This window comes from Tympanuchus pallidicinctus, unplaced genomic scaffold (assembly GCF_026119805.1).
Source record: "Tympanuchus pallidicinctus isolate F22 unplaced genomic scaffold, pur_lepc_1.0 scaffold12, whole genome shotgun sequence".
NCBI classification, from domain to species: domain Eukaryota; kingdom Metazoa; phylum Chordata; class Aves; order Galliformes; family Phasianidae; genus Tympanuchus; species Tympanuchus pallidicinctus.
This window is the reverse complement of record NW_026294637.1, coordinates 11,466,314-11,492,600: the sequence shown is the minus strand read 5'-3', so window position 1 is coordinate 11,492,600 and position 26,287 is coordinate 11,466,314. Positions and strand designations below refer to the sequence as shown.

Sequence of the window (26,287 nt, the reverse complement as noted above, 5' to 3'; positions counted from 1 at the left end):
CGCGTGCAAAGTCGCGGTACAAATGCGTTCTGGCACGCAGCAGAACCCCGCTGCCATGTATTTCTGAGCCAGCAAAGCCCCGGGGCCGCGGGCAGGGCTGGGTGCCCGGCTGCACCCGCAGCAGCGGACCGCCGTGTTGCGGGGCGGCAGCGTGCGGGGGGGCCCGGCCCCGGCGCGTTGCTGAGGCAGCAGGAGCCTCCGAGCATCCCTGAGAGCCAGGCAGCAAACTCCTCCTCCCTCCCTCTCATCTGTCTCTCGCCGCTTCCTTTGCAAAGATGGCAACCGAGGGGCTGCACGAGAACGAGACGTTGGCTTCGCTGAAGAACGAGGCGGAGAGCCTGAAGGGCAAGCTGGAGGAGGAGCGGGCCAAGCTGCACGACGTGGAGCGTGAGCGGGGCCGGGCGGCGGGGCGGCGGGGAGCGCGGCCTGGCCGGGCCGGGCGGCGGCGGGCGGAAGGGTGCGGGCCGCCCCGGGAGGAGAGGCGCGGCCGGGGCCGGGATGCTGCCGGGGGGCGCCGTGACGGGCGGCTCCGTGCGGGGCAGGACGCGCGGGACGGGCCGGGGGCGGCGGGGGGAGCCCCGGGAGAGCCGGGCCCGGGCGCTGCTCGCGGCGGTACGGCGCGCATCTTAGGGATGGAACGAAGATTAAAGGCGGCCCCGGGGAAGTTGGTGGGGAGGTGCTTCAGCGAGGCCGGGATTTCACCCGAGAGCTTGTTAAGGAGCGTCGGTGCCTAAAGAATTGCTGAATATCAGCTGTGGAAGAATTAAAAGGGACTTATTTTTTTATTTTTTGGTCTGCAGTAAATAGAGCGTTTTCTGGTCTAAAGTGGATGGTCATAATTTACACCCCGTCAGTAGGAATCATTAAGGAAAGGGGGACGGCCTAATTACAGAAACATTGCTTTAAATCGTCACATCCATACAGCACCACTGCTGTGTCAGTAGCAGCAGGGCCTCTCTTTGACAGACCCTTCGGCATACACTAAAATCACCTTTGCTCAGGAAAGCATGGTTGGAGTGATGCTGTAAGAGGACATGATGCTGTAGTTGTAGGATATTTTCCTCTTTTCTCATACATGAAACCTGTAACTTGCACTGGAAGGTGCTGCTTGCTTGGCCATGATGTGGTTTCCATGTCCTTACACTCATGTAGGGCAGTGCTTTCTCAATTCTGTCTCAGAGTTTTTTGTGCTTCAGTTATCCCCAAGAGCAATTTCTGCAGAAGTTATAAATTACAGAATAAAGCATCTCTTTCTCTCTCTCTCTCTTTTTTTTTTTTTTTTTTTCAATCTAAAATTGTATCTTTTGCATTTTTTCATTTGTGACCTTCCCTCTGTGGTTCCCAAAACAAACAGCTGGCTGAGCTGGTACTGCCCTTATTTGTTCAGTGGGTTTGGAACAGCAGCTCTCAGAAATGTGGACAGAAAGAGGAAATACCAAACGTGCATTTGAGCCACAGTGTTACAGTTTTAGGGACTCAATTCTATCACTTAAAATTTGGGGTATAAATAAAGCAGTTTGTCCCGTTCAAGTGAGCCATAACTTTTTAAGGCCAGAAGATATCATTAGGACTTCCAGCACAGAAAAGATCAAAGACCCAGTGATATCTGCATCAAATCCCCGCTTCCTGTTAGGCCAAACCATATGCTCTATAAAAATAGCGTGTTTTATCTGGACCTTTGTAAAACCACTCGAGCTAATTACTGGCTGCAGCCGATCTATTTGTCTGAGTGCATAATTTTCAACTCTCCTGAAACAATGTCAGAGAATGCTTCAAAATAATTATCTGAGTCTGAAACCTGTGCTAAGCGGGCACAGCGTTATTATGGCTGTGGCTGGAGATAAGCGTCCTCACAGAACGTAAAAGCCAAACCAGACAATTCCACAGAGTCTCAGTTGTGTTGACATAATGGAAACACTTTGCTATTGTCTGTGAAACGTTTGTTTTTTCAGATATGTTCTGGACACAAGTGTCTTTCCAGCTGCCATAATAACCTCCTGTCCTGTGTGTTCGTGTCTTCTGATTGGATCACTGAGCAGGTTTCAGTGGGTGAAAGTAGGGGGAAAATGTACTTTTTCCTGAGTAAGCCTATAGAATAGTTTCTCAGAAACTTGTTTCTGACCTCTTATTGGAAATAGCGGGGTCAGATGGTCAGGGATGGTGGGCAGTACTTGGCTCCAGGCTGGGGGAGGCTGGGCAAGCGGAGATTTAAGGCAGAGCATTGCTCTGGCACAGCCCACAGGGCTGGTGGTTTTGAAAGACAACTCTTAAAAATCTAAACTACTTGAAATCAGCCTCTGCCTTAGGCAGAAATTTCTCCCCTGACCCTGTGCCAGGGATTGATCTTAAATGAAGGACGCCTGCAGCTGTTCTAGAAAAGTGACAAAGGGTAAAGCAGCAACGTTGCTCTAGAGCAGTCACCTGTCCCACAGGGCGTGGAGCAAGGCTCTGAAAAGCTTAACATTTCATCTGCCAGCTCATTAAAGCATGTGAGCTTCTGCGTTTATTTCTAAAGATTTGAGTCAGGCATTGACCCCTTAGCTAGCAGCAGCTGTGTTATATTATCTTTCATCATGGGCAAACATGACATGGGATAGCACTGGATCCTATTATCATAGAATGGCCTAGGTTGGAAGGGGCATTAAAGCCCATCCAGTTACAACCCTCCTGCTGTGCTGCCACCCACCAAACCAGGCTGCCCAGAGTCCATCCAGCCTGGCCTCCAGCACCTCCAGGGATGGGGCACACACAGCTCTGGGCAGCCTGTGCCCAGGCTTCGCCGCCCTCTCAGTGAAGAATTTCTGCCTAATATCTAAATCTAAATTTCCTCTCTTTTTGTTTAAAGTCACTCCCCCTTTTCCTGTCACTGTCTTCCCCTGTAAAAAGTCAGTCTCCCTCCTTCTTGTAGGCTCCCTTCAAGTAGAGGAAGGCTGCAATAGGTCTTCCTGGAGCCTTCTCCAAGCCCAACACCCTTCTTCACGGGAGAGGTGTTCTGGCCCTCTGATCACCTTCATTTCCCTGCAGTCAGAGCTGTGTCTTGGCCTTCAGGACTCCCTTGGCCACCAGCAGAGCTGGCATAGCAAGAGGTCTCTGGTAGCTGGTACCTGTATCACACTGAGTCTCACACCCAGAACAAGCGTTTTACAGTGAAAACTTCTGAGATTTGATGCTTATCCCCTTCTTTGTATGATTTGTTCCTTCAAGATACAGCAGTGATCTTCAGTTCTGCTGAGCACCTCAGGGTATGCATTAGGCTGGGGATGCTCTTTCAAGCCACAGTCAGACTGAGGGTTTCCCTCAGTCAGTGAGAGGGAGGAAAGGGGTGAGTAATTGATTTTCCAGTTATACTTGGAAACGATAGCGTGCAAGTGCTTCAGCTGCTACAGCCCTGGAATTCAATTTGTGAGTTCATCCATATCTTTATTTGGTGGATATATTCATACACCTCCCACCTTGGTTTTATCATCTGCTAGTTCTGAGGCAGATTTTGTTGTCCTGCATATAGGCTCGTGTTTCTTGGACTAGTTCCTCTAAGTGACATTACTCATAAATGCGAAGGTTTTCTGTGGCAGAACTTCAATGCAAGGTTCCCTAATCATCTGCTGTTTGCAGTTCATCAGGTGGCAGAGCGTGTGGAGGCACTGGGCCAGTTTGTGATGAAGACCAGAAGGACCCTGAAGGGTCACGGAAATAAAGTTCTCTGTATGGACTGGTGCAAAGACAAAAGAAGAATTGTGAGCTCTTCCCAGGTATGCCACTGGATGGGTGTTTTTCAAAGACAGTGTTGGACACTATACAGATCTTCTAGCTGTACTATGTGCTGCTCTTTTCAAGTGATACCTTTGCACAATGTTTTCACTGTGCCCTTAATGCTGTACATTGCAGCATATTTGTTCAGAGAGCACAAATCTGAGCATAACTACACGCTAATACCCGAAATGTTTCTTCTGCAGTCATATGGAGTTTTTCCCTGTATTCTCTAGTGCAAAAGAAAATAGATAGAATTCATCTGAGGCGAATGCATACTTTTATTGCCTTGGTCTTTACAGACTTAATGTTTGGTAATGATTTCAATTGATGTGTTAACACAAAACAATCAGGAAAAGGGAAGGAAAGTAATATTAATGCTTCCAGAGACTTCTGTGTGCAAACATTTCTTCCACAGTCTGTATGATTGGTGTGCCCTTAAAAGCCTCAAACAATCTGCCAAAGTTACTGCATTTACTCGGGCATTTTGAGACTGTCCTACCACCTGCTCAAGCCCAGTCTCATGAGCTGTAGGAGGTAATGAGATAATTACTTTCTAGATCCCCTGGTTCATTGTGCACCCTGTATGGCAGTAAGTGAGCTCACTGCATCACACAGCTGTTCACTGACCTGTATGAAATCTGTCAGGGGTCTCACTAGAGGGATAAAAATAGGCAATCTACATTGCAAGCCACCTTCAGTTACTGTGAGATTTTTTTTACCATTCATGGTGATTCCAGCAAAGAGAATCAAAGTTTAAATAATTAATGTGATGGCTTTTTTTACCGGTTAAAATGCCACTGTGTAAATGAAAAAGCGAAACAGTAAAGTTGTAATGCATTTTGTCTCCATTTCTAAGAACTGAAATGAGTCCAGATATAGCAACAATTCCTGTTCACCAATAAACATTTCAGTTTCATGAAGTAGGGAGGATAACCAATGTGATGCACTGAAGGCAAAGTAACTGGCATGATTGTTGCTGGCATACACAAAGCTGTTAAGTTACTCTCAGTGGAGTGTTGTTACGATTGCTATTCAGCTGATTGTGGCAGTGGATAATTGAAGTGTAGCAAGAAATAAAGAGGAAAATAGAAAAAGACAGGAAAGAAAGATGAATAAACACTGTGGTGTCCGTAAATGATTCTGTGCGTGTTGCCAGCTGGGAAGATAACTTGTAATACAGGTCACCTCTTGTATTTGTAAGGCCTTGCACTGAGCCACCAATAGGTTTTACATGGGAGAAGTGTCTGTTTTTGCAGATGGTGATTGCAGGCTGGGGCAAACACATTGTGGCTGAAAGGAGGCAAGTGAGTGCTTGGTAGTAATGGCTTCTTGAGGTGGTTCCATTCCAGCTGTGTTCTGCAGACAAAAGGAGTTCTCATAAACATGCTTGAGATCCCTTTTAAAAAGAGATCAGTCTTTAATCCAACACCAGTAATCCCAAAGAAATAGAATTTTCTTTTTGTTAAAGAAATAACTAGCACTAGTGAGAAGCATCTCCTTGGTGCTTCACTGCAATCACCGTAATGTTGTTAAGATGGAGACACAAATGTCTTGAAGTAACAGATTGGGGGATAGAAATGAGCAACAGAATTTCCCCCAAATTTGGGAAGTAAGCTGACAGTTGTACCTCTCTCTGTTTGTGTGTTTTCATTTAGGATGGGAAGGTGATTGTGTGGGATTCATTCACTACTAACAAGGTAGGTGAAAGTCAGCAAAGGTCCAATTTCTGTGCATAGGGCAAACAACAGTGGGATACAGTGGAGTTCTGAAGGGCAAACAGGTGGCACAGGTGACAGCAGGATGATGGAATAGCCTGCAAGCCTCCACCAGCACCTCAGAGCAAAGAGCCTACACGCACCATCTCCCTTTAACTGTCTCTGAGGAAAGTCCCCATCAGGGCATTGTTATTTGTCATGGTCTGCAGCATGTACCAATCCAGTCCTGTCACTGATGGGATGCCCCTGGGCTGGGGGAAAAGCCAGGCTAGTTAAATGGAAGTCTTCCCTGGGTAGCTGCTATGCAAGGTGCCATGTGTGATCACCAGGGATTCTTAGCCATGGTGTTCACTGTGATATGATGATACTACTGGTTCTCCAAGCCCTGTCAGGGCTCTCCGTTCTTCAGACAGCTGTGAAAATACAGCTTGTTTCTAACTCACCGACGTATGTACCGCAGTGAAGACATTTACAGCACCAAGTGGCCTCAACAAATATACTCTGTGTTCAGTCTGGGGCTTGTGAATAAGGTGGGAATAGTCAGGTAGCTATCCTCCTGCTGCTTTGCTGGGTTAGGGAAGTAGTGATGACTAAGTTTTAAAGAGATTCTGTGTTTCAGGAACATGCCGTGACGATGCCGTGTACCTGGGTGATGGCATGTGCATATGCCCCGTCTGGATGTGCCATTGCTTGTGGGTAAGTTTCCAGTTTCCCCAGCTACTCATGCAGAGAGGCTTGATTTGCAGGAATCTCCTGGTGCCTTCACAAGATGCCGACAGAAGCTTGCGTGCCTTGATTGTGGATGGGAGGATTATGTTCAGTGCCTCTGTTTCTAGTCCCATAACGGCTCATCCATTTTGTCTCCACTGACTTCAGTGCAATAACATCTGTTGTATAAGCATGGTAAATAATCCTCTTTCAGCATTTATATCATGGGTTAGGAATTCTGCATGCATGCAAGTTCTCTGTTCCAATTTGTGTGCATTGGATATATCTTCTAAGGGAGAGTGGTTTTAACCCTATTCTTTCTTTGCTCTTTTTCTTCTACGAGGTAGAGAGAAAAGTTGGATGATAAGGATTATCAGCACATGAATAGATCTTGCCAAGATGGAGTGGGGGGAAGTGACCTTGTCCCTGATAATTGTCTTCAACTTTTCTGAGGGCTCAGGTTTGGAAAAATTGAGTTTCTGCAGGAGAGAAAAAAAAGAGAGAAGTTGGCAAGAGATCTTTTCAAAAGGGACTGGGTGGATCAGACAGACAAAGTAAGCTTGGGGCAAGAGAAGGAAACAAAGAGAGACTTTACTGTGCAGCTTGCAAATATGGAAAAAAGATTCCATAAGTGTCTGTGGAGATGAAGTGCAGAAATTGCATGACTTTTACTATAACTTGAAGAATGACAAGGAACTCTTGTAAGAGAGACAGGGGAGACACAGTTGCATCGCACCACCTAGTTCTGTGTTTCTGCTGTGGCATTGGTTAAGTGCTGTGCAGTTAATAGAAGGCACAAAGCAAGCACCTGCTGGAGTCCTGGTGATCCAGAACCAAGGCATGGCTGAGCTACCACAGCTTTAGAAAGGCATCAAGGTGGGCACAGCTGGCCAGGGAGACACAGCTTGACTGGTGTGACTGGCCAGGAGGGGCACATGAGCTGCAGGGGTAGGTGTTCTGGTGGTATTTTTCCAGATTTTCCAAAAGACCTTTTCTTCACATCCACTATTTGCTATACTGTCTCTTCCATAGGAGTTATATCAAATTTATTAATGTACTTAATTATGATGTTTTAAAGGCTAATACAGTGACAGATGACAGAAAAATGGCACTCTGACTGAATAGAAAAAATTAACCCTGAAGTGACTGTGTCACCTTATAGCTCGTACTTTTGTAAGGTTTACTTCAGTGCCATTTATAAACTTGATGAGGGTAAAAAATAGTGAGCCTCAGCTGTTGATGTGCTGTAATGCAGCCAGGCTGGTGAGGCAGCTGGGCTTCTCCGCACGTGAGGTCCAGGCCAGCACAATACAGGGAAGTTGGCGCTCATGAGGATTTGGTAGCACAGCACTGACAGGTGGTTTCCTTCGTATCACCACTTGCCTTTTGTTGTTGCAGTTTTAACCAGTTCTCTCTGTTATTTGCTATTATTACTCTCTCCAGTGGCCTGGACAACAAGTGTTCTGTGTACCCTCTGACATTTGACAAAAATGAAAATATGGCTGCAAAGAAGAAATCGGTTGCAATGCACACAAACTACTTGTCAGCCTGCAGCTTCACTAACTCTGACATGCAGGTAAATGCATCCCCTGCCCACTGCCCACTGTCCAGCAAAGCCTAACATGAGCCACACTTGTATGCAATGCAGTAACCTTCCCTGCACAAGAGGCATTCAGCAGCCAGAGCCATATCCTGCCCCATGCAGGGCTGCTGGGACACTCAGGGCAATGAACGTGCTGCAAAAGCTTTTGTAACAGCCGGTAACAGCCAGTGGCCAGGCTGTTGTGTCTGTGTCCTGCAAAAGCCTGTGTCTTCGGCAGAGAATGTTTGCTGGTACCCTCTGTGTTCTTTGCTCACTGGCTCTGTGCTGCCTTATGCTTTTAGGAGCTTGAACTAACGTCAGTAGTTGAAAAAAATCCAACAGCAGTTCAAGTAGAACTAGGCTGGGTGTTTGCTTTGCCAGCTGGTGTAGTGTGCATTGTTGCCTGCTTTGTTGTGTATGTCCAGACAACTTTGCTTTAATTCTTAGTATTTTTGAGCTCAAGGATGAGTACACAGAGATTCATCCTTGCCATGGTGTGTTCTCTTGAGGGAAAGCAGTGATGTTTTCCCTGTCTCACAGATGGAGGGCTGAGCACAAAGAGCAGTGAGTGCTCAGGGTCACTGTGGGACTCTATGTCAAAGCTAGGGACAAAACACAGATCATCTGGGACCAGACTAGTCTCCTCCTGTAGTGAATATCACACTCCTTTCTCCAGAAACACAAAGGACTATGAAAGGAGCCAGGGTAATCTCCCTGCCCACTCTGGTTTTCAAATTTGTATTGAAATTCTATTCAGTGCACTCAGGAAGAAAAGAAAAAAAAATAAAAGAAAGAAAAGAAAGCAGAAGGGAGCATTTAAATCATGTTCTGTGTCAGCAGAACTGCTGGAAAGAGAATACCTTGTTCCCCTCTTGCAGATATTTAGAGCTCTTCTGAAGGAAATACCAGCTCTGATTGCTTCTATTTCAAGACATGAGATGCCCAAAAGTATGTTGTTATTTGCCAGTCTGCCATTCTGTAATGACTCTAAGGTGCTAATTCAGGCTGATTGTCATGGAAACAAGTGGTGGAGGTACCAGGCTCGGGCTTGCTCAGCCCTGACCTCACCGTGCAGGAGCCCTGCATAATTGGAAGGGAGTCTAAATGACCTGGAATGGCTGTGATGTGATACAAAACCAGTCATCTTTTTTGTTTTCTTGTCCATACCTATGTGTGTCAAGATTTAAATCCCATGAAAGGAAAACATTTATGTATTTTTCATAATAAAAATAGAAGGAAAAATTTAAAAATTAAGGGTTTTTTTTCCTCCTTATTAAATACAGCAAACTGTGCTGATATGCTACACCACAGTGGATTAAGATATTTTATATTCAATGATTCTGAGATTTTTCTGAAGAAGTTTTCTTGTGATTGATAGGCATGTGCTTTTAAGTGACTGTTTACAGCACTGTGTGTTACTATTTAAACAAATACAAGCAAATGGCTTGGCTAAGCTTCTGTTAGAACACTGTTATATAGGGCATCCCAGAGAACCCCACATTGTTTCTCTTTTCTCCCTTTAGGTAATGGCCTAAGAATTAAAATCATGCAGTAATTCCAAGGGTGCAGTGTGCAACAGGACACTGTGCAGCTCTACTCTCCTGGCAGTGTCACTGGAGGACTTGCCCTGTCACCTGTCCTGGAGCAGCCCTGGGAAAGAGCACAACTCCCCTAGTGCAGAGCTCCATAGCAGCCAGCACCCACCGCCAGAGCTGCGAGTGCTGCTCTTCTGCCTCAGCTGCTCTCTGAACCTACACTCAGTTTTCAGAACGAATGTTAGGAAAGGATCTTAGAAACTGGTGTGTCTGTGGCATCTGGTGAGAGGTGGTTCATCATTGATGAACGCCAATCTCAGGCTGCACGGTGCTGAAAGAGGAGGTGCCATCGTTGTTCTTCATCATGTTGCCATCCCAGACTAAGAGGAGCACTGAGCTGCCAGCTGGGCAACCACAAAACAGCCCAGGCCCCACAGATCAGTCCTGCCTGAGTGAGCTTCCCCAGCACAGAGCGCCTGGGAGCCTCACTTCCTAAATTAGGTATCTGCAGCTCTGCAGTGCGATAATGTTCCTCACGTGACGATGCTGTGTGTGTATTAATAGCAAGAGTTGGTTGGGTCTCGAGTGTTGTTCGTGGAGCAGGCAGCCATAGCACCAGTGTGACAGAGCTAAGGAGCAGGATATGACTGTGGGGAAGGCAGAGTGGCCCTTCTTGCTGCTCCCACCCCAGCGCCTGGCTCATGGTGAGCCCTGGCGTGGCCCACTGTCCCCTGCCATGTGCAGCACTGCTTCTTGGTGCCAGAAGGGACACATAGTGATCATCAACTTCAACTCCGGCATTAGCTGGAGCACCGGACTGCCAACAAACCTCTACCTTATGTCTTTAGCTATTCCTATTTCCATCAGATCTTTCTTTCTTACATGTTATTACAAGAGCAAATGCTCAGATCTGGAATTTCTCACTCCTCACTCAGTACCTTCACTCTCCATCCGAGTGCAAACCATGCTCAAAATAGAGAATTCTATTAACCTAAGCTCAGAAACAGGTCAGAAAGACAATTCAGGACTTTCTTCTACTATTAACACCCCAGAATATCATTGTGACTATGCAGGAGGGTTTGGAATAGGCTGTTCTGCCGCTTTGCAGACATTTGTTTTTAGGAGGAGTTTTTGGAGCACCCGTCAAACATGATCAGTGTTTAACTTTTATGCAACTCTGCGAATGGTTTCATGATCGTATGATCATTTTCTTGTTAAGGAGTATTTTCTTTTTAATCTCTAATGGGATCCTTGAGTTTCCCCACTGAACATGATAATAATCTTTGCAGAAGATTTCATAAGGTCACAGAACTATAGAACATGCAGAGTTGTTCTGTGGTCATCCTAGTCTGTCCCATGTCTGTGCACAGACCTTTAAAATCTGTGACTGCATAACAGTTTTGGGTGCCAAGGGGAAATTCTAAACAACTGAACATCATCAGGCTTTAGCTGCAATCACAAGTGCTGATCACATGCTTGTAGCAGATGAGGGAAGCTGTGAGCTCTGTTTGGTCAAGATCTGTTCAAGCTTTTTCACACATAAATGGTTTTGGACAAGTGAGAGGTGATGGACTTGTCAAACAACTGTCTAGACAGGCTTGCTTCCCTTTCAGAATATCCATGTCTTAAGCCCAATTCATTGGTTTGCATCTGGTAATTTCAAGCAGAAAAAAAACTTGAGGAGTTAAGCGGGTAAACCACAACAGGCATACTTAACACCAACAGTTCTTTAAGCAGCTTGAATTCCAGCAGCCTAAAGTAGAGTTAAATACAGGGCAGATAAAAATACCAGTCTGGTTCTACCATCCCTTTGGAGGATTTGGAAATATCAGGAGATCTTTGATGGCATCTGTTCTTCAAACCCCACTGCACAAAACTGACCATTACTGAAACACTATGTAGTTACAGCTGTGTCAGTTCTCCTTTTCTATCCACTCTCACTTTTTACCTTAAAAGTTAAAAACACAAACTCAGCTTAGAATAGGATTGTTTTTATGGCTTTGATTTATTGTATAATATTTCTTGAAGTTAAAGCTGTCTTTGGCATACAGATAGGATGCCAGTAGATTCTTTGAAAGCTTGATTATCTCTCGATTTTTGTGCCGTGACTTTCACTGCATGTTCCATAGATCCTGACAGCAAGTGGAGATGGGACCTGTGCTCTGTGGGATGTTGAGAGCGGGCAGCTTCTGCAGAGCTTCCATGGGCATGGAGCAGATGTCCTGTGCCTGGATCTGGCTCCTTCAGAAACTGGAAATACATTTGTCTCCGGGGTAAGAAGGAGCTTCCTATCATCATATCAAGTTAAGGAAGGTGGGAGGGAAAAGGCAGCAAAACAGGAGGCTCGTGATCTTATTGAAGAAGCGTTGGAGTATGTGGTGGGAGCACCACTGCAATCCTCTCATTGCAAGCAGATGTCTCAATCTGGAGTAAATTAAACTTCTGACTGTGGGGTCAAACCCACCCTCTCAGTGTGACCACGGTTATGCTTACTTAGCAGATTCCATCCCACACCAAAGCAACTCAGCCCGAGATCAAAACAACACCTCTCCCAGGAAGGAACGGGCTCAGAGCTGGAGCTGCAGGCTCATTCTGCAGACAGAGGTGTGAGTCCACCACAGCAGACACCCTTCTGCTTTTGGCTCTGTTGTGCCCAGCTCTCTGGAGCCAGGCAGGGTGTGCCAGCGCGTGCTCGGGGCACCAGTGCAGGGCTGTAAATAATGCACATGCCGCTGTGTTGCTCAACCACTCCCCAGCAGCCAAGGAGTAGCTTGGGCGCTGGCTGGACCCTCGCACAAGTTGGTGCAGAGAGATAAGGTGTGGCCACATCTTCAGCTGTTGCTGAGCCCCCTATGCTTTCCAGTGGTACCAGAAGCATTCAAAGACCCTTCGTCAGCCACATGCTGTCCGCTGCTCCCCATGCCCTGAGGAACACGCAAACCTCACTGGGGCCACAAGACGGTTCTGGGGAAGTATCAGGGCACCTTCCCAATGGTGTCCTGCTGCTGAAGGAGCACTGCCCAGGCAGCTGAGCCATGGCTACACAGTAAGGCACAACAAGGCATAGAGGTGAATGTGGTGGGTCTTAGCTCCTTTTTGAGGGAGTGCTGGTCCTTCCCATCTCAGAAGCCAAGTGTGCAGGTAGGAGCTATTAGGAGCTGGGAGATGAGCCCTTGCTACCAGTGACTGCTTATGGTACTGGTGATGGCACAATATGTCCTGTGCTTGCTGGTGGAAGTGGCCCTTGTGCTGGAGGGTACTGTCTGTCAATCAGAGGATTCCACTTGTGCACAGAATCGCAGTCCTGTCCCTGCACGATAAATCTGGACCTCTTCAGTTACAGCTCTTTTTATCAAATTTGGCGGGCCCACCAGGAGCAAAGCCTAGCACGTTGGCTTGGTTTGCCTGCTGTTAGCACAGCTGCTCTGAAGCGTGACTGAAAGCTAATTCCATCCGAGTGCGTTTACTCCTCCCGGGCTTTCCTGCCACTGAGCTCACTTCCCAGAAAGGACAGATTCATTCTCCCTGGGAACAGCTCGGCTTATTATAGGGCAAAGAATCGCAAGCAGCTATGGTACTGCTAAGAGAATATGTCATACTTTGTCAGTATAGCAGCTTGGGCATGTCTGTGCTCACAGAGACTCACTTAACTCATGAAAAGCAAAACACCACTTTAGTGAAGGTCTGTCTTACACTGAGCTGATGCTGGCATAGCCAAAGTGGTACAACGTGAATGTACAGTGATACAGAGAGACTCCCTGTACACCGGGCCTCTGCAATACAGCAATCCTGAGCTGGAATAAGCAATGCAAATGCAACAGCATGTAGAATGGGAGCTGTTCTATATAATCTTTAAAAATCACAGCATGACTTATAGAGCTGGGTGAGCTCAGGGCTGAGCCCCAGGCTGTTGTGCCCTTGGAGCATTGCTCCTCGGGGCGAGGTGGGTAGCACTTGTGGAACCGTCTCTCCACAGGTGCTTGCTGGTTTCTCCTTCAAACCTTAGCAGTCAAAGCAGCAGCTTGTCAGTTTGGTCTTGGCCCCAAACTCCCAGGGAGGTCAGTAAGAATGGTGCACATGGGAGCAATGCAAAGGGCTAGGCTAGGGCTGTGGCAGAGCTTCTGAGGGAAATGTGCTGAATCCAAAATGTTCTCAATGCAGTGTGGTTTCGCCTACACAGAAACTGCAAGTTGATGTGAAGGAACATTTTAATAATGAATAACTTAAATAATGACATCATTGGTAAAAAGCTGGGGTTTCATTTTACAGGAGAGTTTCAAAAAATAAAGAGACACTTGAACTGTGAAGAGAGTTAATTTAACCAGCAATTACATTTGCTTAAAAATAAATAATGCGTGGCACAGTCTGCTGAGCAGCATGCTCCAGCACAGCAGGAGCAGCAGCTGCCTGGGCTGCTCTGTGCTTCCCATACAGCATGGAGGCAACAGGGACCCTTTTGGAGAGACTGAGTCACCCCCAGAGCTGAGCCTACCTTCTGCCTTTCCCCAGCTGGGTTGTGTTTATTAAAACCTCCCATCACTCTTAAAAGAAAAGTCTATGCTCTTTTTCTTGCTGCTGCTATTGTGACAGCAGTGAAACACTGCAGCTGAGAGCAGGACCAACTACATGCTCCTGCAGGTATGAGAGGGTCCATTACTGAGGACATCACTGGTGCCAAGCACCTCTTAGGAAGCACTCAGTCCTTTCAAAGTACAGCTTGGGTGGCTTAGATCTTGATGATGAGCTGAAATGCTGTCATGCTTCTTTTCTCATCCAGCCTTGCCACTGAGCACGTACATGCTACAGGTCATGGCAGGAGTTAACTGGTTTGGCAAGAGACATTTTCAGTTTCAGTGTATGAAAAGCATTTATCATAAAACTTTTAATGCTGGGTATTAATATTTATGTAGAGCATGTGAAGCAGTAAGGGAATGAGTCAGTCATACAGCTCTGCACCGCAGGGAGACTGCAGGTGCAGTGGCAGCATGAGCAGAGCAGGGCACTGAGTGCTGGTAGGTGTGAACACACCCTGCCCTGTATACACAAGGGCCCCTCTCCCTCTCTGTGCCCCACAACAGCACTGCCCCCATGCTGCTCTGCAGCACCCGCTGAGGTGCCAGCCCTCGTGGCACACTGCCCTCCTCAATGCAGATGCATCAGGTTCTGGGGCACCAGTGTGACAGGTTCTGGGGCTGCTTTGCTGGTTAATTCCCCTTGGAGCTGTGACGTTCAGAGCCCTGTGAGTGTAGCTGGTTTTGAACACATGTATTGGATACACGAGGGGTGCATGTCACTATCTGTACAACTGTAGTGAGTTTCTTTTGTCTTGATAGGGATGTGACAAGAAAGCCATGGTGTGGGACATGCGGTCTGGTCAGTGCATCCAGTCATTCGAAACCCACGATTCAGACATCAACAGCGTCAGGTCAGTGTGTTTGTGGGAGAGGACACACTTGGGATGCTGAGCCATGCGTTGCTTCTGTTTTTGAAGCCTGATCTCATCCAAATAACGTAATGTGTTCTGCCTCTTTTTTTCACTCATGCACAGATACTACCCAAGTGGAGATGCTTTTGCCTCTGGTTCAGATGATGCCACGGTACGTTGATTCAGCAGCATAATTCAGAGTTCTGTTGCCTCTCAGGTCAGATTGTTCTAAAAGCCTAACCACGGAAATCTGCCAGTGGCTACGCTGGGCCTGCAACACCAAAGTTAGGGAAGCAATAAGACTATAATATAAAAATATTAAATACTGTGTATATAAAAATGTCTAGTAATGCTTTGTAGGTCACCATTGCAAAGTTTTCTACATGAGGTACTGCCCAAATCTTAATTTCAGATTTTCTGTGTTTTGAAGTTTCATGATCAAAATTAGCTGTCTTACTAGAAGAGATTTGGCTTCATATAGTTAGCCACAATCAATGTAGAAAGAACCAGATAAATCCTGCAGCAGATCAGAGGCAGCAGCACAATGCAAGGGAACACATGTGCATGTCACAGCAAGCAGAGGGGCTGTGGGGTTGGCGTGGAGCTGTGCACATGCAGCCAGTTGGCCTCAGCAGCTCTGTGCATCCTGAGGGCAGTGAGCAGGCTGGCCCCCATGTCCATCTCCTCCCTGCCAACCTGACTCACTGTAATGAGTCACTGCATCCAGGGCATCCTAGTGATACAATAGCCCTTCTTGGATCTTATCTGTCTATGAGTAAGCTGGTCGGAGGACATGGTATGTATTGACTGGTAATGTTAGACACGTAAATGCAACTGGAGAGCAGACCTTCAGGAGGCACCCGACACCCTTCTGCTTTGTCAAACATCACACTGAGTGCAGGAGGGTGAAGAACCTTTCTGAGATACTTTGGCCTAGAAGCATGTTTTGAGTCTGCTCCAAAACTGGCTCACCTCAACAGAACCATTCCTGTTTTCTTTTCTGGATGTGTGCACTGCTTTTTAGGTTTTAGAAGCTTCTATTGTAAATTAATACCTCCAGCTGTATGGGCTGCCCAGTGCATCTCTGCACATTTGGTTGTGATACTGTGAACATTTAAGATGCTGAGAGAGTGAGAAATTGTCCATTGTTAAATTCCAATTAGAGTGCTTTCTTTTGATTCCCAGTACCACAAGCTTGGCTCCTGTTTGTACTAATTATTTTGACCTGATGGGAGAATGGGAAATGCCATCTTTGTACTTTTGACAGAAGTTTTGGCAGTTTCCACCCATGTCATTTTTAAGCCAAGGGGTTGGTGTTTTCCTGTTACAGACTGATGTGCTGATGGGTATCTCTGACCTGATTGCATACTTGGGGATTTTGAGGAACACGTAGTTCTGACTGCGTGGAGGAAACCATAAAAGTGAGCTCACACAGTAGTGCTCTCACCTGAGGTGACCCTTACTCCCTTTCAGGACAGTCTGTCAGAATTATTCATTCACGGAAACATGGCCATTTCGTACCTTGCAGCTTCGCACAGCCCTGCCAATGGCACAGCTCCTCCTCTATATGCAGGCTGCTCATCAGCTGTTCTTCACAAGTTAAGTCGTAATATTAAGAAATCCAGCTGGTCAGGGCTTGCTTAAGCTTAACATATTAAGGAAGGTTTTCAGTTCAAATGTTTGAAAAGTGCTTTGTGATTTCAGGGCTAACAGATTGCCATTGTGAATGGCAATGAAATCTGGTCTGTCTATGCATTCTTTCCATGTTAAGCAAGCCAAAGTGTGCTAGGAGATGATAAGGATTTTAGAGTGAGTGGGGATTTTCCATAAGAAATGAAAACCAAAGATCTGCATGAAAAATGTATTGTCTAACCTAAATTATTTTCACATAGGTTCTTCAAGCAGACAGACCTCATGTTCAGCCAGAGGCTGCTTGCTGTCCTGTCTCATGGTGCAGAACAGCATTGAGGCAGCCTCCATGCCAAGGGACCGGCCTTAGCACCATACCATGTGGGCAGTATTAACAGAGCTGACTGGAGGCTTAATTCTGTGTCTCTGAAGCTCCTGCTATGGCTGAAATGTTCATCTTAGAGAGTGTGCCAATAGCCAGTAAGTAGGCAGCAGGATACCCTAACACAGAAAACCAGAGAGGGGAAGCAAGAGAGTAGGCTGGGAGTGGGAGAAATTCCAGGAAGCATCCTTGGCCCAAAACAAAACTGCTCTCTTTATATCAAGGCAGGAAGGAGATGTACAGAAGAGGTTTGGACAAGCAAGCCCTGCATTCAGTTTATATAAAGCTGCCTGGTTTTGTTCAGATACTCATTAGCTTCTAGAGGAGTCCCAGTTGTAGTGGGCAGAAATAACAGAAGAAGCCAAGCAGCCATTTTCTGTGATACTTGCTAGGCTGCAGGCCTTCCCACTCACATTTTTTCAATGAAAAGTGGTGGCCATTGACTCCAATCTCCACTGTGACACATATGTTGTTTTTGTTTTAATATCAGTGCCGTTTGTACGACCTTCGTGCAGACAGAGAAGTAGCAATTTATTCCAAGGAGAGCATCATTTTTGGAGCATCCAGTGTGGATTTCTCTCTCAGTGGTGAGAACTGAACTCAGGAGGTGGTGGTATTGGTGTTGGGATGGTGGCAGAATGTCAAATTTTGTCAGTTTAATTTGACAAAGCATTTGAAAACCAATACTAAATACCAAAATCTTTCTCTGTAAATTAAAACTACTCGTTATGTCGCCCAGCTGACTTTGTAGCAGTGAAAAGTATTTTCTTGGTCATGCATAAAGCAGAAAATATTTTGCCATTAACTACGGCTGGGCTAGAATTTCACAATCATTATTAAAAATGCTTCAAAGGGAACATGAAATGTAACTTGACTATAATGCACGCTTACATAAATAGTTTATTAAAGGATAATAAATGATTAATAGAAACTCAAAGTATGTTAAAAGAGTACGAAGGCAGAGCCATTACTGTCTTTCACTGCAGATCCAGAGATGTGTGCTTGAGTCTTCTCTGCCTCCTCCCAGCCCTGCTCCAGGGGCTCCTGCAGGGCTGAGCATGGGGCGAGCTACCCTCCACCCAGCACACTGACAGATGTAGATGGATCTGTGCAGGTCACGGGCACCACAGCTGGTCCCACTGGGGACCAAGAATCACCAATTTGTCCACTGATTGTTCAACCATTTGTATTCAACTCCTCATGCGAAGTCTGAGCAAAGAAATGTTGGCCTTCATTAAATGATGAAGTGCTCTCTGGTCAGCTGTCATCTGGGCTGATACCCATCTCTAATGACTAAGCAGATTCTACATAATTGATCTCAATTTTAACTATACTTTCAACTAATTAATTTTCTAATTATTTTAGTATTTAATAGGGATAACAGTGCGGCAGTGTGTGTGGGTCAGCATGGGAAGGCTGGGCTGCTGCTTGTTTCGCCTTGCTGCAGTAACAATTTGTTGCCCACTAAAGAATTTGTTTTTTGAAATTTAATTCTGTTTGTAGGTCGTCTGCTGTTTGCAGGTTATAATGATTACACCATAAATGTCTGGGATGTGCTGAAAGGATCCCGTGTATCTATTCTGTTTGGACATGAGAACCGTGTCAGCACCCTGCGGGTCTCTCCTGATGGGACTGCGTTCTGCTCAGGGTCCTGGGACCACACTCTGCGAGTAAGCATGGGGCACCTGGCTGGTTTGTCTTAAAGGGGCGAGGGCAGGGGTTAGGACAGGAAAATTGACTCTCCAGGTTCCTTTCACTGTCTAAAGGAGGCTGTAAGAAAGAAGGGGACAGACTCTTTAGCATGACCTGCTGCGATAGGAGAAGGGAAAATGTTTTCAACCTAAAAGACAGGAGATGTAAATCGGATACAAGGAAAAACTTTTTACAGTAAGGGCAGTGAGTGATGCAGCGGCACAGGTTGCCCACAGAGGGGTGGGTGTCTCACTCCTGGAGACACCCAAGATGAGTCTGGAGTATTTGAATTAATTTAGTATTTAGTATTTAGTATTTAGTCAGTGTCATGATTGTTCAACTCTCTTTCTGCAGATCTGGGCTTAACATGAGATCCTGCATGCAGAATCCAATGAAGACTGATGACCTGGACTGCAAAAACAGCTAAAGAAGGCTCCCTGAAAATCAGATATTCATTACTCTACAAAGGGGTGACACTGAACCCACATATCAACACAGCTAGTAGAACATAATCTGCTTGAACACATAGCAAACATAAACTTGTGGTAAAAGTTAATGATTTTGATTCTGTTTTGAAAGTATTTTATTAGAACTAGATTAGTTAATTATAAATGGACTTTTCTCTGAAGTCGTCTGTATCATAGAAATGAGTATTTCAGTGCACATTATGTATTTATTTGCATGATTTAAGTTCCTTTTTAGAGCAAAAAAAAGATTCCTGATTTTATCAGGTTGTAGCATCAGGTTTTGGAAACATTCCATAGTGGTGCATTGAATTTTGGTGTTGAAAAGTGGGAAGAAAAGCAACTTTGATGCTTTGTGATGTCATTGTGGCTGACAGAACCATGATAGTAAGCAGAGGCCCCGTTGGGAAGGTACCAGTTGTTGTCATAAAAATGTATTTTTTGTACAGAAGAGAATCCTTTAAATCCCTGCTTTTTCCTACTGTCTTTTTAGATTGAAATAAGTATTTCGTCTCTGTTACCTGAAGATAAAGAATCTAAATATATACAACATGATAAATGCAAAGATGAGGAATATAAACATGATTTACATAATCATGAGGTAGTATTTAACCAGTAGTTTCTTAGAAATCTTTAATTGTATCACTTGGTGAGTGAATTTTCTTTACTTAAAGGATACTACATGCTAAGCACTGAGGGATACTAAACGCTAAGCTCTAGCACAATTACACTGATGGTCAGGTCTTTTCCAACTCAGTCACAGTTATTCTATGATCATGGTTCTTATTTGCATTTTGAGCAGTTCACACCACTGGGCAAGGTAATGTAGCCTTAAATGTGCGTTAAGGCAGCATGCTCCCATTTTGAGGTCCTTGGGTAACATCAGAGCAGCACAAGTTCATGCCAATATGGGCCAAATCTTAGAAGGCAAACTGCACAGCCCCTGCTTGAACAGCTCTCCTACTGGAGTGAGGCAATGCAGTTGTAGCTGGGTATGAGAATGGATGGCAGCGAGCTGCTGGGGCCTGCTGTGAGCCAAATCCTGGCTGTGCAAGCCACTGGACCAAGGAGCAGCTGGGCTTCAAAGAAGCTGGCCACATTGCTTGCAGTATCCGGCTCTGTGGGTGTACAGAGATGTGGTACTAACTGGTGGGACTACCCCCACATACAGCTGATGCTGTACAATTAAGATTTATTCAGATAAAGCTGAGATATAGTTGAGCATAGAACTATTTGTGTCTGTAAATGTATCTGCATTCATACATTGAGAGCAGTTGAGACTACAGCATGTCACCTTTGCTTATATGAATGGGTGCTGAGTCCAACATGAGCAGGGATGCAAGGAGAGAAGTGCTGGATAGCTGCTGGGGGCTGGCACAGCCTGGCTTGAAGGAGGCACATCCTGAACAGATCCGAGTAAGGTTTGTGTTCACACTGGAACAAGATGAAACAAGCCATCACTGCAGTTGGCCGTGCACGTAAGTTTGAAAATATCCTTGCTCTGTTTAAAAATGGTATTTTAAAAATATATAGAGATTGTAATAGAAACAAAGTTTTCTCATTCATGAAAACATTGGGTTTCAATGAACCCATGACCTGTTAAATTAGGACACTGATATGTGTATCAACCTTCAGTCCCTCATGAAATCTCAGTTGTTTCTGCTTCTAAAAGGCAACCCTGATGCTTTGGAATACTTGTGGCAAACAATCCCTGTAACAGATGCACTACAGAAATTGTAATGTCATATAGAGCTCACTGTGCAATATTGAGTCAATACACTGTACACCTTTGATCAAAAGATATTAATGTTTAGATAGTATTTATTGGTAAGATATTTGTTTCAGACATACTGCATTGTGTTGATACTTACGAATGGCCTAAATACAATAAATTGTATTTTGCATATTGAGAGCATGTTCTTGGTCATTTTTCTCTGTTAAGTACTTGCAATGGTAATGACTGCTTCTGTTTTTTGGCATTTACTTGTTGCACCATATAGCCTCTTAGATCATTTGCCCTGCAAAACTCTAGGGCAATATCCAGATGTACCAGAAAATTGCTTCTGCAATATCTTCCAGTGATACCCACAGAGCCAGAACTGCAAGAGCAGCCCTTGGAGACAGTCAAGCCTGAGCTCCTTCTGCCTCCAGAAGGTTGGGATTCAGGTTGTGTTTTCCTGCTTAGAAGGCTCATAGCTGACACGTGATGTTTTCTTTCCAGAAATGAGACAAGAATGCGCTGGAAAATGCAGAGTATGTGTTTTGCAAGAGCCCGGGACTGTCCTCACATTGCAGTATGACACAGTGAGCACAGGGCAAGGACATGCCGCTGAGGGCCTGGCTGTCACTGCTGGGGTAAATCCTGCGTGCAGACTGTGCTGAGATGCAGCAGCGAAGCTCTCTGCTTTGGCAGCAGAGCAGAGTCTTGCTGGGACTCAGCTGCCCCTACCTTCCACGTAGGTTTTGCAGTCAGCGTGCAGGTTGCTTGTGGAAGTGCTCAAAAAAAAAGCATCTCAATTTAGGCTTGTTTCATTTCCTTTCCTTGGAAGAGCTGGGGAAGTGCTGAACCAGCCTATCGCAATGACACCAGTGCCCACACACTGCCACTCACAGCAGCGATGCAGGCACCGGGTCTTGCACGGCTGCCCCTGCATGGAGAAGGCCCGGGGTCTCATATTTGAGGGCCACTGCCTCCAAGTGCGAGTGCGAGGGAGCGGCAGTCACTGTCAGGCGGCCTCCTCTTGCTGAACAAACGCCGTATAAACAGGAAGGGTGGAAGAGGAAATTGCCGGACCGATGGCAGCCTCTCCCTCTGGTCCCCTGCCCTGAGGAATGCAATAGGAAATTCCTGCTCCAGGATTAACAATCGTAGGGAAAACCCGAGTTTAAAAAGCAAAAAGCCCTGCCTTTTTTTTTTTAAAAAAAGCAAAAGCTGTGCTGCCTTCCAGCCGCAGCTCCAGCACATAAACACAGACCATATTTCCCCGGTTGAAAGCAAAACAAAAAGCACCAAATATGGGGATGCAAAATGAAGAGTTTGCCTTAGTGGTGGCTCTGAGATCGGGCCGCTCTCGATAGCGATCTGAGAAACTACAACAGGATTGAGTCCAGCTCTATTTTTAGTTTCACTAACAGGGCTCAGCGGGGATGGCTGCGTGGGAACGCACAACTCATCCGTAGCGTTGCAGAGCTGTGCGGCAGTGCAGCGGTCCCGCACGGGCACTCAGGGCCTTGAGAACTGTTACTGAACAGCAACACCTCGGGCTGCTTTTGTTCTCTGCCCTTTCATCAGCTGTAGCGAAGCGTCCCAGTCCCACGTCCCAAGCGCCGTCCGTTTGCCTGCCGCAATCCGGCTGCATCTCTTCGACGGACACAAACCGCGCCCGTTCCACGGCCCCGCAGCCTGGAGCCCCTCGGGAGGGACCAGCAGGCCGGGGACGCCGCCGGGGAAAGCGCGAAGCCGCCCCACGGCCGGCACCGCGTGCACCGCCGCGCGACAAAGGCAGCACCGCCGGGCTGAGGGAGGGCGGGGCGGGGCGGGGCGGCGGGAGAGGGCCGGGCCGGGCCGGGCCACGCGGGCGGCGGCGGGGGCGGAGGGGCCGCCCCGCCTCTTAGTCGGCGGCAGCTGCTGCGGGCCCGCAGCCGCCCCGGGCCGCCGCCATGCCGGGCTCTCTGAAGGAGGAGACGGCGCTGCTGCTGGAGGATTACTTCCAGCACCGCGCCGGCGGCGCCGCGCTGCCTCCCAGCGCCACGGCGGCCGAGCTGCGGCGGGCGGCGGCCGAGCTGGAGCGCCGAGAGCGGCCCTTCTTCCGCTCCTGCGCGCCGCTGGCGCGGGCCGAGCCGCGGGAGGCGGCGGCGCTGCTGCGGAGAGTGGCGGCGCAGCTGGAGGCCGACGGCGGCCTCAACTGGGGCCGGCTGCTGGCTCTCGTGGTGTTCGCCGGCACGCTGGCGGCGGCGCTGGCCGAGAGCGGCTGCGAGGAAGGGCCGAGCCGCTTGGCCGCCGCGCTGGCCGCGTACCTGGCCGAGGAGCAGGGCGAGTGGCTGCGGGAGCACGGCGGATGGGTGAGCGGGGCCGGGCCGCGGCCGGGGGCGGGGGCGGGCGCGGCTCGGGCGGGGCTGCCGGCGCCGAGCGGTGCCCGCGGGCCGGGGAGCGGCGCGGGAGGGGGCCGGGAGCCGGCGGTGCGCGGCGGGGTCCGGGCGGCTGGCTGCGCTGTGAGCGCCGTGCCGCGGGGCGCGCCCTCCTGCCTGCCCGCGGGGATGGCTGTGCCGGGGTGCGGGACGGCGCGTCCGAAGGGCGCCGCACTGCTCCGGTGCCGGCACGTGCCGGTCCTTAGGCTGGCCGTCGGTGCCCCGTGCCGGGCTTACAGTCGTGCTCGGAAGGCGCCGGAGCGGTGCTGCTCGGCTCGGAGAACGGCTGATGTGGGTCCGCTCCAGACCTGCGGTACGGTTGTGTAGCCCTGAATGCGCTTGGGAGCGAAGTCGCAGGCCGTCAGGTGCGCTGCTCGCGTTCCAGAACTGGTCGGGTTGCGGTCTCGTGGCAGTGTGGGCGACAGCATTAATGCACGTGGCGATGTAGAGCTGATGGCAATGGAGAGCTGCAGCTGCTGTCGCTTCTCTGCCACGAGATCCGTGTTCAAAGTGCAGTGCTGAAGGCATCAGAGCAGCTCTGCCTGTATTCCCAAAGATAATGTCACGTGTCTTGCAGAACTTTAAGTTCCCTGTCTTCCAAACTAGCAGAATTGATGTCAGTGCAGAGAAGCACAAAAGTCAGAAGGGAGTGGGGGGATGAACCCCTGTCTGTGTTGACTTTTCCAGAGGAAAGGAGAACATCTACAAAGGAAGTTGGTTTCCCAGTGCTCCATCTGGATGCAGGGGGCAATATGGTGGTGGCTACAATGCAAACTGTCATTTAGCAAAATCGCGTTGCCTGTTGGCAGAAATTAAAGTGTAAAGAACAAAGTTCCGGAAGAAATCAAGAGTATAACTTGTTTACATAGACATCTGCTGAGCGGAGTTCAAACACGACCATCTGGACTTGTATGTCTGCCACTTCTGATTATCACGAATAAAGATCTGGTAGAGCAGCTGCCAGCTCTGCTCTGTCATAGGTCAGTGCTGAGCAGCATCCACTTGGCCCTTCCAAGAGAATATGTAATCAGAGTCGTGCATCGACCAGGATGGGACCAACTCCAGGCTTTCAAGTGGAAATTTCCATATCCTGTGTTTCAAATACTTTCTGAATCGTGAATGGGGGGAACAATGCTGGCAACTGTGATCAAAACCTTGCTTAAAGGGGTGAAAATAATGTAGTGACATGCCGAATGCCTCAATAGGACGTTTGCAATTGTCTGTTGAGCAAGGCACGCAAACCCACGGAGCGACTGCTTCCAGTTCTCTCCTGTGCGAGCTCGCACAAAGTGTTTTGTGTGCTGAAGACAATAGGGCTTAGGCTTTCGTGATGGGATTTCTGTGGTTACAGGTGCTGTGCTGGGATTTGAACCCAACTGTACTCAGACGTGTTTAAAAGAAAAATGACCGATTGCTAAGCCAACCAACTCAATGTCCTTTCTCTTGCTTTTCTAGGACGGCTTCTGTCGCTTCTTCGGCAGACATGGCTCCCAACCAGCTGACCAGAACAGTACCTTAAGCAATGCTATCATGGCAGCAGCAGGGTTTGGAATAGCAGGATTAGCTTTTCTCTTGGTGGTGCGGTAGGCTGATGGATGGATCTTGCAATGGGAAAGTACTCTCAGAACTGTTTTACCAGATTGCATTCTATTTTCTATAGAACAGATCCTCTAAGAAGAAGTTTATATTTTTAAACTGGCTCGGAAAACTCGCTCACCAAACCCTTGGCTATAGACCGCTTCACTCGCTACCCAGTAACAGCACAAACGTGCACCAGACCACCATTTGTGCGTGTTCACAGTGTGTCGCCCCAAACATCCTCTGGACTTTCTTTTGAACGTTTGACCTAAACATTAACCATGGTTCGTGTACTGTAACTTCTGAGTGCTCAATGTCATGCTAGGAGAAAGCTGTGGTGGACTTGTAACTAAACCCCGTGTTCAAGGCATTTACATGGAGGCAGTCCCAGGCCTCGCCTGCTGTTCATACTGTAACGTGGCCTCACACCGACTGATAGAACACGGTCTGTGGCTCACATGCAGTGCCCAGCACTTGTTACTGAAAGGCAACTTGTTGGTTGATTTAGAGCAGTTAGTACCTGTGATGTGAGACATTATGGCTTGATGTAATGTAAGGCTGATTCCATGACACTACAAGAGTATAAGTGTTGATACAGGACAGTAATGGCTGCAGTTCCAGTTCTTACTGAAAGGAATTTTAATATTAAACCTTAATTGGTATAGTGAAATCCAGTGGAGGCTGGAATTTCTCTGGATTTCCCTTACAAAATGAGAATTTCCATATATCATAATATATTTTTGAAGTATTTATCACTGTATAATACTTGTAGCCATGACATCTTTATTTTTGTTTGAAACTTCATTTTTTAATGCTGGTTCTTCTCACTCTAATGTGTATCAGGCATTGTCTTGTTTGAGAAATGTTTCACTCTATTTCCAACATGCTGTGTATTTCTTTCCATGGTTGTACAAATTGCCTTCTGTTTTGGTAGCTTTTAATAACGTTCCTGGGTTACTTACAGCGTGTACAATTTTACTATGGTGACTTAAAATGGTGAATAAATGTTAAGTATTTTTATTTTCAAAAAAAAAAAAAACCTAACTTTTTAAAATTCACTTGGGTGGATCAGTTTGCATCCACCTCCTCAATGTGCTGACCTGACCCAGGGGAGCTGTATGGCACAGAGCAGGGTGACTGCGATCTCCATTGCAGAGGGGTGCTGAGCTCAGAGCTGTAGGGGCAGGACTGCCCCCAGAGATGAAACAGCCCAAAAGGCTGGCTTCACTGCTGCAAGTGGAAGTAAGCCTGTAGCTTCTCTAGCTGAAACTTTCCCAAGTTGGTTAACATAGCTAAGTACTGAGAGGCTCACCCGGGAGCTGCTCCTACTTGTACAGGGTAACTTGTTCTCGACTGACTTGCTGCTTTCACGTTTGCTTTTTGTTTGTTTGTTTGGTTTTTTTTCTCCTCTACTGGAATGAGTTTCTGCTTGGAGTGATAATGACTGAGCAATAGCTGACTGCATTCAGCCCTTCTCAGATTAGTAATACCTGAGCAACTGCAAGCTTTCTTTAAAGCCATTTCACACTCCTTTGACACAGCCAGTTCTCAGAGCTGCCTCTTTCTTTGGCTTTGGTGGCCTGGTGCATGCTGCAAGGTGCTGTTGCTGCTGGGCCTGCTCTGTGGCCATCCAAAGAGCGACTCTGCAGACCTTCCAGGTGGCCATGCTGCTCAGACAGACCTGGGCACACCAGCCTGG

The 26,287-nt window shown here is 47.3% G+C and overlaps 2 protein-coding genes across 2 annotated transcripts; both read left to right on the top strand.

The window, feature by feature from the left end:
* Positions 1-164: 164 nt before the first annotated feature.
* GNB5 (G protein subunit beta 5) lies at positions 165-20,792 on the top strand. The gene is made up of 11 exons (XM_052672363.1): positions 165-387; positions 3,613-3,749; positions 5,406-5,447; positions 6,085-6,161; positions 7,617-7,749; positions 11,420-11,563; positions 14,624-14,715; positions 14,839-14,887; positions 17,217-17,313; positions 18,230-18,396; positions 18,773-20,792. Exons 1-11 carry the CDS (start codon positions 276-278, stop codon positions 18,782-18,784), a joined length of 1,062 nt encoding a protein of 353 aa, XP_052528323.1. The 5' UTR covers positions 165-275; the 3' UTR covers positions 18,785-20,792.
* A 1,705-nt stretch (positions 20,793-22,497) lies between these two features.
* BCL2L10 (BCL2 like 10) lies at positions 22,498-25,567 on the top strand. The gene is made up of 2 exons (XM_052672364.1): positions 22,498-22,944; positions 24,466-25,567. Exons 1-2 carry the CDS (start codon positions 22,543-22,545, stop codon positions 24,595-24,597), a joined length of 534 nt encoding a protein of 177 aa, XP_052528324.1. The 5' UTR covers positions 22,498-22,542; the 3' UTR covers positions 24,598-25,567.
* Positions 25,568-26,287: the final 720 nt, after the last annotated feature.